Here is an 11,801-nt window from a genome sequence, read left to right on the forward strand (position 1 = left end):
AAATAAAATTTGGGAGTTGGAAAACCTCCCAAATGGTAGAAAGGCTCTACAAAATAAATGGGTTTACAGGATTAAGCATGAAGGTGACAAAAAGGAGGAGAGGTATAGATCAAGGCTAGTGGTGAATGTTTTTTCCCAAAAAGAAGGTATTGACTTCACTAAAATTTTCTCACCTGTTGTTAAAACGCCATCCATTAGAGTCATTCTTGGTCTACTTTCTACTTTAGACTTAAAATGTGAATAGTTAGATGTAAGAACTGCTTTCCTTCATGGTGAATTGGAGGAAGAAATTTATATGGAGCATCCAGAAGGCTTCATAGAGAAAGGAAAAGAAGACCTTGTTTGCAGGTTGAAGAAGAGTCTCTATGCGTTGAAACATGCACCCCGACAATGGTACAAGAAATTTGATTCATTCATGTTGGAACATGGTTTTCAGAGGTTAGAAGCTGACCATTGTGTCTATATCAAGAGGTATGATCAAGGAAAGTATATTATATTTTTGTTATATGTGGATGACATGTTGATTGTTAGGCATGATAAGAATAAGATCAATAGGTTGAAGAAATATTTGGGCAGAAAATTTGCAATGAAGGATTTGGGACCAGCACAACAGATATTGGGCATGCGGATTATGCGTGACATGAAAAACAAAAGGTTGTGGCTATCACAAGAAAAATATATCAAGAAGTTGCTTGATAGGTTTAATATGAAGGATTCCAAGCCAGTTGGTACACCCCTTACAACCACTTCAAGTTGAGTACTAAATTATGTCCTAGTGATGACAAGGAGAAAGAAGGGATGAGAAAGATTCCTTATGCTTCAGGAGTTGGTAGCTTGATGTATGCCATAGTATGCACACGACTAGACATTGCATATTCAGTGGGAGTAGTGAGCAGGTTCCTTGCCAATCTAGGCAAACAACATTGGCATGGAGTAAAATGGATTTTGAGGTATCTCAAGGGTACTAGTCATTATTGTTTATGTTTTGTTCATAATAAGATTGTGCTTGAAGGATTTACAGACGTAGATATGGCTGGAGATATGGACACCAGAAAGTCCACTACAGGTTATTTGTATACTTTTGCAGGTGCAACAATATCTTGGGTGTCAAGGCTACAAAGAATAGTAGCCCTCTCTACAACAGAAGTAGAGTACATAGCTACAACAAAAGCTTGTATAGAGATGTTGTGGATGCAACGATTCCTAGGAGAGATAGGAATAAAGAAGGAAAAGTATGTGTTATATTTTGATAGCCAGAGTGCCTTTCACTTGGCGAAAAACCCAGCATTTCATTCAAAAACCAAGAACATTGACTTAAGGTACCATTGGATCCGGCATGTGTTGGAGGAAAAATGGTTACCCTTGGAAAAGATCCATACAGATAGGAACCCTGCTGATATGTTCACTAAGATTCTACCACGAAATAAACATCAGTTATATAGAGGCATGGTAGGACTCAGTGTGACTTGATTCATATTTGGCTTCAAGTGGGAGAATGTTCAGAATCAAGCTAAGTCTTTGAGTATAAATTTTTTGTGTTATGTATGCTCTGATCTAACAAAATCAAATTTCGAATAAGACATTTACTCCATAAAAATAAAAGCTTTGAATTTTTTTTTGAAAAACAAATATTTTATAGTGTCTAAAGTATGTGGAAAAAATACAGCATATATATCAATATACATTTATTTTTCTTTCTATTTCATCAAACTAAAAAATCAAATTTGCTAAATACATAGTTCTTTTTCAAAATATAAATACGTATGAATTTATTTTATAATATTAAGCATTTGGAATAATTACACCTTTAATAAGATTTATATTTTTACAATTCAATTCTTTTGAAGGCTGTGTTAAATCAAAATTAAGATAAAACCAATTCTATAATGCAATCATGCCCATTATTAATTCGAAAAGATCAAAATATATATAAGAGAATTTACCACTAATTTTTTCTTAGATCTAATTATATCAACATATAAATCAAAATTAAAATGAAACCAATCCTATAATGCCATCATGGCCATTATTAATTCCAACCCATCAAAATATATATAAAAAAATTTACCACTATTTTTTTTCTTGAATCTAGTTATATCATCATAGGTTAAAAAAGGCTTACATTATAATTATTTCAACATTCCTTTCCTATCCTATTCCATAACATACAATCTATAGGCTACCACATAACACAAAATGCTCACAGTAAATTATTTCAGCATTCCTTTACTGGCCCTACTACATAAATTGCAATCTATGGGCTACCAAAAAGGAAGAGAAAGAAAGACAACCAAAATCATCAACACCAAGAATTACGGCCGTGATATTTGAGCATTCAAATCGAAAACAAGGAGCCACTGTCGTGGCGGTAGTCCCTGCTGGGGTCTGCAGGAACTTAGAGGAGGTGCCAACCTTGCAGAAACCATATTTAACTTTGCCTTTGGATGACCAAATGTGATTAATGAAGAGTTTGGTGGGTGCGGCAATCACATTCCATCCAACATAAAACTCAGTTTTGTGCTTTGTGATACGAATATTATATTTCTACTGTAATATAATTTACTGTCTAAATATTTGTTAAAAATAAAACTTCTAATTTAAAAACAAAAAAATCGAACTTCCGTAAACTATTACATTAATTTATTAAGATATTTAAATTAAAACATTATTTTATATAATGAATATGCTTATAAAATGTTTAAATTAAAATTTAGCAAATTGTCTAGATGTGAAGATGAGACATTGTTTTCATTTAGTTTTCATTTTCAGTATCTTACCACGTGAGCTCCTCAAAAAATTAATTTCACTTTGTTAGTGTTAATGTATTGTAAATTATTAATTTATAAATTTATATTTTAATAATTTTAAAAAATAAAAATTAATCATTTAAAAAAAATTATTAAATTAAAATTATCTTTTAATAAAAATAATGACTATTATCTTTTAATAAAAATAATGACTATAATTCACCATAAATATTTAAAAATGAAAAATGAAAATATGTATATAGAAGATAAAAATGAAAAATGAAAATATGTATATAGAAGATAATAATATGTATTGCGTTACGCAGATTTCTTTTATTTTTATAATTATTTATTTATTTATTATAAATAAAATATTTTATAAGAATTTATTCATTGATACGAACATAACTTGTTTTCTGTAGCTATCTCCCTCTAATTTGTTTACTTACTCAAGCAACTGAAATCAGTCATAGATTGTAAAAAAATCCTTTGTTCTGAACAAAAGAATAAAGGCTCTTTCTATCTTTTTTGGAAATTAAGTGTTCTAATGCTCAGTGCAAAGATCGCAGCGAACAAAAGTGCGATTGTCACTGTTGCAACTGCAACCGGTCCCAGAAAATCGTGTTTATATCCAAAGTAATTACTCAGAAATTCGTTCACTTGTTGCTTCTCGCCATCTGCCATCACCACTTCATCTGAAATATCGCCAAACTGAGATACCGCCAGTCCGTAGAGCGTCCATGCGAAGGGGCATGCCCAGTAATACCATCTCCACCACAGAGGAATCCGCTGTAACGCCCAAAAACACTCACATTATCAATGAACATTTATTTGACTAATTTTTGTGACGAGCCCAAAGGGAAAAAAAAGAGTAATTACTTTTTTTATGGTAAGAGTTTTGGAAATTTGATAGATAGAAACCACTAAAATGAACTGATTATACTCCTATCCATCATGGAATTTCCAAAATCTGCAATCAAATTAAATTGAACAATACATAGAGAAAATACTCTGTAATTCTCACCGGACGTGGAATTATGAAGCCGCTAAAAATCATCCACACTGCAATACAAGCCGAGGAGAGAACTGAAGCTATGGTTGCATTAGGAGTGACAGCCGCCATTATCATCCCATAGTATGTGGTATAAAGGAACGTGAAGAACATGAAAAACAAATACCAAAAGAATTGGGTTGCTGTCCACTTCATGCCTGTCAATGCATAAACTATCACACCATAGACCAGTGTTTGAATATATATGTATGGCACTTCGATCAAAAGCTGTGTAACATAAATATGGTTGTATTAGTAGAAGGCTTTAAAGCTATGTTTGTATGCTTATTTTTATAATATTACAGTTTGAGCGTTTTAAGAGTATGCAGAGGTAGATATATATATATATATATATATATATATATATATATATATTTCTACAAATTTAGGTTTTAATAATTAAATTTATTTTAGGTTCGATTTTGTAAATTTATACTTTTGTAATCAAATACTAAATTCAAATAAAAAAATAGAATATATGCACTTATGTAAATTTACACTTTACTAATCAAATGCTACTAGATGGGTTCCTTGTTCATGAACCAAAAAAAATGTATACGCCAATTTAACAATGATCAAATTAAATTGAATGAGTCTATATTGATAAAACAATACAAAACCAAAAAGTGCATATCTGAGCAATATCATACGGAAGAGCCGAATACGTTCCTGCAAAAAGTACATACCTGAGCAATAGCATACGGAAGAGCCGAATACATTCCTGCTCCCTTTTCTCTATATAAAACTATCCTTTCGACATCGACTACTGGTTGGACAGAAACGGCATTGCTGAAACCCAGGAATATAATAGCTGCGAACATGGATCCCAAAGCATTTAATATATTTTGTTGGTTCTGCCTGTAAACAACATCCAATGACACATAAGAATTGCATCTACCTTGAATATTAGATTGCATCCCAAAGTATTTAGTATACTTGTTGGTTTTGCTCGTAAACAACATCCAATGACACAAAAGAATTGGGTCTAGATTGATTAGATTTTGTGATTGTAGGAGAAAGTAATGTTTACATCTTCCGGTCAATTCTCCAGAAAATAGTGCCAAATATTAGGGTGCAGCAAAAGGTGAATATGAGTCGAAGGGTGTTGTACTGAGGATTTCTCCAATACGACGAGTTTTGCTTCCACAAACAAGCCATGATTTGAACTGCAAAGGATTGACCAAAATGCCTTTCAAAACACAAATCCTTTGAGTCTTGGACTGGTTCGCTGAGTTCCTGAATGAGAACTTTATTATGCCTGTGGAAAAACCCACATTATGCATTATGTTTTCAGTAGCATTAAATAAATCCACATTCATAAAACACAAAATGCTGGCATTATAGCTAATGGAGATATGAATTGTAAGTCCAAAACATAATCAAATTGGGATAAATAAACATGGAAACTTATATGCATGCAAAACTATAGCCTATCCATGATTTGTATGGGAAATGGGAATATAAAAACAATTTAAATGCTCTAGGAGATGGGAATATATTTAAAAAAATGCGGGCCCCTGGCTGAACCCTGCTATTACTCCTACATAACTAGCCGTAACACCTCTACACGGAGAACCGACTGCGCCATCGTCGTGTTAACTAAAGACACAGATCAGTGTAGCGAACCATATTGAACTGTCAAATCATAATGTAAAGCAGTGGAATGGATAGGTTCTTTGCTTCGCTACACTCCTATCAAACTGTAAATCAAAGCAGTAGATTAGAAGCAAATGGGTGGTGAAGCAGGTATGTTAAAGATCAGTGGTGAAGTTGATTAGAGACAAGTGTTGTGCGAGGCTCCATGGCGTGTCAAAGAGCTATCATGCACATGGCAGAAAGCTAACATGCAAGAATTTTTCTTTGCTGTGGGGCACGATTTAACATGAAATTTGTGTAATACACATGACATCAAAGTTTAGTCAGAGGAATTTACAAGTTCAGTTTCCGGGATGGGTTGATAGGACAGGATGGCCTTACATGGGACCATGTTATACTTGGGATTACTAGTTCTATTAGGCATGAGAAGGAACAATCCAGGTTCACCTTAGTTCAATTAGACCTAGGAAAAAGAGATTGTGCTAGCTATGTCATGACATCTGCATATACTACACTTGTATGAGTGACATGATACAGGTAAGGAAACGAGCATAATACAAGTAAGCAAAAGTAATTCTACTCAAAGCATTTTTGAAATATTAATATACAATGTAATTTTAATTTAAAAATAAATAAATAAAAACATTTTCAATTAAAATTTTAATATCTAATATACATTTTGAATTTCAACTCCCACTATGCATTTAAATAATTCAAACAGATTAACTTTAATTTATTAATTTCTTTTGTATTTTCTTGAAAAAGATTCAAATCCATTTAAATAATTCAAACAAATTAACTTTAATTTATTAACTCCTTTTGTATTTTCTGGAAAAAAATTCAAATCCATTTAAATGATTCACACAGTTAATTTATTAACTCCTTTTGTATTTTCTGGAAAAAAAATTCAAATCCATTTAAATGATTCACACATTAAATTCAACATTGATTCTTAAACTTACTGGCCTACTCTCTCCTCTGGCATGTGACATGGCAATGGCCGATGCACATTTGCTTAACTTAAGAAAATAAAAAATAGAATTATTATGCATTGCTGGCCTTCTTTGACATACACATGTCGGGCTGCGGGCATGACGCGGCTTACGTTTCCAGAAAACATGGCATATCGATAAGTATATTCCAGGTTGGCAAGACACCGAAGAAACTGCATTTAAAGAATTTAGACGACTGAAAAGGTAACTTAAACTTCACTAAAGAACAATAATTATTAATGATCTCTGAAAGAGTCGAACCCTAGACCGGACGTCAGGTGCTATACATTGCTCCTCGTCTCACCCCACACCCAGCAGCCTCCCACACCATCTAGGCAGCAACACTCTTTTCAGCAATACACTGCTTATAAGACACAATCCTGACATTAGAAATGTTTGGCGGACAAAATACGATTGGAATCAACTTGCCAAATAAGGACAACAATACTTTTTGGCATCGTATCAAATTTATTTTAGCATCTATTGATGCCTATTCTGAGATTAACATCCGGCGTACGCGAAATATTGGCCCCTCAAAACATACAACATCTAAAAGCAAACACAATTTTTACAACACAAATGCATCCGCATGAACAAAGTCCAGTTTCTGTATTAAACATTGTTGGGTTCCTTGCTGTGCCATTTCAGGGATGCTCGGATAACGTATTTGTGAAATGCAGCAGCTACCGTAGCTCCAATAAGAGGACCAACCCAGAAGATCCACTGCAATGTAAGAATCAAAATTTAATTCCATAAAATCTGCAATACTGATAAATAGAAAACAACAGAAAGGAGACTATTATCCTCTTCTTACATGGTCGTCCCAGGATTTCTTATGGCCATAAATCACGGCTGCTCCAAAGCTTCTGGCAGGATTGATGCCCGTTCCAGTGACGGGAATGGTTGCCAAGTGTACCATGAATACAGCAAAACCAATTGAAACTGGAGCCAAAGCCTGCGCCAATCAGTATATTAGCATCTATTAATAGATTAAATAATCAGTGTATTATACATAATAATAAAATTGCTTACTGCATACACGTTCAAGAAATGGACAATGATAACGTACAGGCAAGGTTCACATGGAAATTCCTCACCAGAAATCGTTCACATGGAATTCCTCACCAGAAATCGTCGAGAGCGAGGTGCATATCCCATTTCCAAAAGAAATAGTCCGACTGGAAATTTCACTTCCAAGGAGAACATTACGATCTCTCTCATTTATAAGACGGAATCTTAGGAAGGGCAGAGCATGACATGCAACACCAAAAGTCACGTCGTTGCCAGACAAATACAACGCTAAACACAGAAACACGTCAAACAATTTTACAACAAATTGTAATACTGGACACGCATCAAACTATTTTACAACAAACTGTAACAAACTATTAGAATATTTTTTGGCAACCGCCATGGAGGAGGCTGAACTAAAAACAGATAATGAAACCTTTGACATTCCAACTCTAGCAATTGCGAGAAAACTCAGAACACAGTTTTGGCCTCATGGTCGAAACCCTGGTACAGAACCTAGAGATTATATGTCATATTATCGAAGGACCTCGCTTATAAAAGAAACCAGTTCCAAAAAAAGGGCGCGGCCTACCTGAGAACAATGACTCATAATGAGAAATCAACTTGCTCGCCTACATATAGCACCTGACTCATAATGAGAAATCAACTTGCTCGCCTACATATAGCACCAGAGCTGCCGCATGCAGAAAGCCCACTAGAGCTTCCGCATGCAGATAGCCATGTGGCAGTAAATTCTCGCTGAAGTTTGTGTCAGTGAATTATATGTAGTTTGGATATAAAAATCTTTAGTGAATTATATTTAGTTTGGATATAAAAATCTTTTGCACCAGAATATTTAGTTTGGATATAAAAATCTTTTGCACGAGAAAACCTTGGATAGCAGAAAAGTTGAATATCTTTTGCACCTGAAAACTTTGGATATCAGAAAAGTTTGCCGCAAGGACAGGCAGAAGAGGTACCAAAAACTTAGGATATCTTACTTTTACCCGACTTGAAACCTGCGAAGCCCGCAATAAGACCCTCAACTTTGTTGGCCAATCAGCAATTACATAATAAATTTTATATTATTTTTTAATATGAAAACTTTGGTTAAAATTGTGATGTATAGCAATATTTTTTGGTCAAACAAGAGATTAATAGGCAGTCAACACACGATCGATCGATTGCTAAGAGTCCCAAGCAGGGACTAATAATGCAAATTAATCTTATTTTAGAACCTTAGAGGTTGTTGGCCAGGTATTTATAATACCAATGAACAGAAAATTGTTTATAATATTTTGGTTCTTAAAACATAAGCATTCAACTTAGATGGATCAATTCTACTGAGTAGATTGAGTATGCTTTAAAGTCCAAATCGACTAAAACTAACAAATTTCACAAAATTTCACTAAAAATAACAAGTTTCCAGCGAAATTTAAGATTGAAACAAGCGATCCAGGAAAGAAATGGTTTTTATCTCAATTAAAGATAGAGCAAATAAAAAAAACCTAAAATACATTTATATACATTAAAAACCATTCACAAATTTTCTATAAATCATTTATATATTTTAAAAACCATTCACATATTTTCTATATTATTAATTGAGTTATGTATAATGTATTGGTTGGAATTATCATATTATCAAATTTTGGTTATTCATAATTTAAAAAATTGAAAATTTTCAGGGCCATTTCTAATATATATCAAGTCTTTCACATAATTATGAATTAAATTTGTTTCATTTTCTTGGAAAATCATTTTGGTGAGGAAAAGAGATATATATATATATATATATATATTCCTATCTTTTTGGGGAGTGGCTAATTGACAATTATGATAAGGTCAGCGTATGAAAATGTCATTTATAAATAATAATAAAAAAATATATGTTTACAAGAATCATTCCATACACCCATATGTTTGATATTGCCAAGATTCAAAGAACATGAAAATGAACTAAGCTATAACTTAATTTTAACTTTAATTATTATTTTTAATTAGTTAAACATATATACATTTTGGAAATTATATAACAATACTTTTAATCATCTATTTTAGGCCTACTTTACCAAGGAAATTCCTAATTTGTAAATGATCTTTACTACTATTATGAAAAATATAATAATATAAAGAATTATAAGAAGATATGTTAAGATAAACAAAACTCCAAACTAAACTAAGCTAATGTTTTTTTTTTTTTTTCTTATCTAAAAAACCATCGGTAAAATTTTTAATTAAAAAAAAAAAAAAAAAATCCCACTTGTCATATGCTTTGATATAATTTAAATATACTAAAAATAATGAGTTCCATAGTTATGGTTTATGGAGTAGGCCATTTCTAAATGGTTATAGGAAAATTCTATTAAAACAAAAACCTTTCAATGTAGCATCTAAATAATCACAACCTAAATTTACATACTCACCCATATTCCTTAGCCATCTTTAATGAACAAAATCTACTCATTATATTTTTTCACAAAATAAAACTACTACATATATAGATATTTATATTAGCAATCTTAAACATAAAATATATCAAAGTTTCTAATGAAGATTCTTTATCTAAAACCTAGCAAGTGTGTTCAAGCTTAGACTTCTTCATGAAAATGGGAATCAAAATGGTTAGAACTATCATACTCTTTGTCTTCCAAAATGTACCATTGAATATGTACCATATAAGTTTAAGTTTTTGAAATGTTATTAGCCTAGTGTTTCCATATTTATAAATATTATTTAAAAAAAAGAAATCAAAAGCTTTGTAGATATCTTAAACTTGGATAATGCTGAGAAACGTTTATACAATTTTTCTCCTTTATCCATTTTATCATATTTATTAGATATTCAAAGGCTTGAAACATGATGGATATTTTTCCCCCTTTTTATAAATAGAAGAAAAAATAGTGTTAGAGCCATCAAGTCAATGGAGTTACTAGTTCATAATCCTAATCCAACTCTGAACTTGAAATTGTGACCTTCATGTTAATGCCTATGTACCCCATTTATTAGAAAAGTGTGAAAAATGTTGCAAAGATTAGTATCAAGGTTTTATACTCAAAATAAAGTAGGTGGGATCCCCTGTTGTAGATAATTTAGTTTATCATTGTTGGCGAAATGCTTTGATGTAGATACCATGGGTTTTGCCACAATGTGCCAACAAAGGTGATTGTCGTACTCTATCACAACATAGAAATTTTTAATCCTCCTCAAGCGAGGAGGTTCTCACCTGAGCCGTACCAAGACATTATATGTTAGGTGGGAATCTAGACAACTATAGAATTTAGATCATTACATAAATTATACTTTGAGTTCCTTAATTTTCATAGATCCTCACACAACCTTGCACAAGATATAAAGATGTTCGACACAATTTTAAAGGGGTACAAACGACATCATCATGCAATCAAAAACACATAAATATAATCCCTACAATATTCTTCTTTATATTATCTCAAAGAATCAAGTTATTATAATGTAGATTTTTTAATACTGCACAACATCTTTTTAGAGTTCACTCAAAATTAGATAGAAATAGGGCTACAATACCTCACATTACATACATAAGGAGTTCAAATCTCATTTTGACAACTTGTTTGCATATTTCCCTCTATATCTCTCCCTATAACTCGATCGTTATGGATTTACATAGATTTCCTCTTTTTACATGATCCATCCTCACTATATTTGTCCTAGCTTAACCGATTTGACAAGATCCAATTGTCTCGTCCACTTTTAGCTGGCTTATTTAAAACTTCTAGATTCTTTATCCTTCCTCGGCCACTATGGAAAGTCTCGATAGAACTAATTTATTTCTCTACTTGTTGCTTTCTTCTATCTTCTCCTGAATTCTTTCTAGCCTATTTTATGGCTTTTTTCTTCGTACTTTCGCTACTCGTATCTACACCTCTTTTGCTTCAAAATTTATCAAAGTTTCTTGAAATAAATGAAGGAACAAATAGGCCCCAATGATAATCTATTTACTTTTCATCGATTCAATCCTTTTTCTGTATATTTGGTCCTTCCTATCATTACGCTAACAATCTCGATATACCATTAGGGGAATTTTGAGGTCTAAAATGGGTGTCCTAAGAAAAATGTGCAACCAAAATAAAATTTAGAATAACCAATATGATTCAAGATGATGATGTAAACCATGGGGGATGATTCACCATTTTTGCAGTAAAAAGGTAAAAAGGTTAAAAAATAATAAAATAATAAAACTACCTTTTCAACTCGTCTTTTCAACTCTTCTTTTCAACTTATCTCCCTACGGTTTTACTCAAATTTCAAGCGGGAGTACTTGTTGCATAGAAAATTTAATTCCTCATCTAAAGATTTCCCATGTTTCATACTTTTGATGGGCCTTGCTACATGAAAAATGACAAATACATGAAAAAATGTGAT

At 32.4% G+C, this 11,801-nt stretch overlaps 2 protein-coding genes across 2 annotated transcripts; both read right to left on the minus strand.

Moving 5' to 3' along the window:
- Positions 1 to 3,240: 3,240 nt before the first annotated feature.
- Positions 3,241 to 5,386, minus strand: LOC149170580 (pleiotropic drug resistance protein TUR2-like). The gene is made up of 5 exons (XM_089425637.1): positions 5,343 to 5,386; positions 4,829 to 5,056; positions 4,485 to 4,656; positions 3,772 to 4,026; positions 3,241 to 3,536 (listed from the first exon to the last, which is right to left on the minus strand). Exons 1-5 carry the CDS (start codon positions 5,384 to 5,386, stop codon positions 3,267 to 3,269), a joined length of 969 nt encoding a protein of 322 aa, XP_089281763.1. The 3' UTR covers positions 3,241 to 3,266.
- A 1,578-nt stretch (positions 5,387 to 6,964) lies between these two features.
- On the minus strand, positions 6,965 to 7,335 carry LOC149170581 (aquaporin PIP2-5-like). The gene is made up of 2 exons (XM_089427317.1): positions 7,201 to 7,335; positions 6,965 to 7,109 (listed from the first exon to the last, which is right to left on the minus strand). The coding sequence occupies exons 1-2, from the start codon at positions 7,303 to 7,305 to the stop codon at positions 6,999 to 7,001; spliced, it is 216 nt and encodes a 71-aa protein (XP_089283443.1). The 5' UTR covers positions 7,306 to 7,335; the 3' UTR covers positions 6,965 to 6,998.
- Between the last annotated feature and the right edge of the window lie 4,466 nt (positions 7,336 to 11,801).

Source organism: Pinus tabuliformis, chromosome 4_2, assembly GCF_031772625.1.
Source record: "Pinus tabuliformis cultivar Carrire ecotype Pingquan chromosome 4_2, CPIR1, whole genome shotgun sequence".
Lineage (NCBI taxonomy): Eukaryota > Viridiplantae > Streptophyta > Pinopsida > Pinales > Pinaceae > Pinus > Pinus tabuliformis.

Excerpts from the sequence above, each read along its gene's own strand:
- LOC149170580 (XM_089425637.1), bottom strand. The coding sequence starts at position 5,386 with ATGGCGCAGTCGGTTCTCCGTGTAGAGGTGTTACGGCTAGTTAT. Across the intron at positions 4,657-4,828 it reads TGGAGAATTGACCGGAAGAT|GCAGAACCAACAAAATATAT; the intron begins GTAAACATTACT and ends TGTTGTTTACAG. Across the intron at positions 4,027-4,484 it reads TTCCGTATGCTATTGCTCAG|CTTTTGATCGAAGTGCCATA; the intron begins GTATGTACTTTT and ends TATGTTACACAG.
- LOC149170581 (XM_089427317.1), bottom strand. The coding sequence starts at position 7,305 with ATGGTACACTTGGCAACCATTCCCGTCACTGGAACGGGCATCAATCCT. Across the intron at positions 7,110-7,200 it reads AGAAATCCTGGGACGACCAT|TGGATCTTCTGGGTTGGTCC; the intron begins GTAAGAAGAGGA and ends CTTACATTGCAG.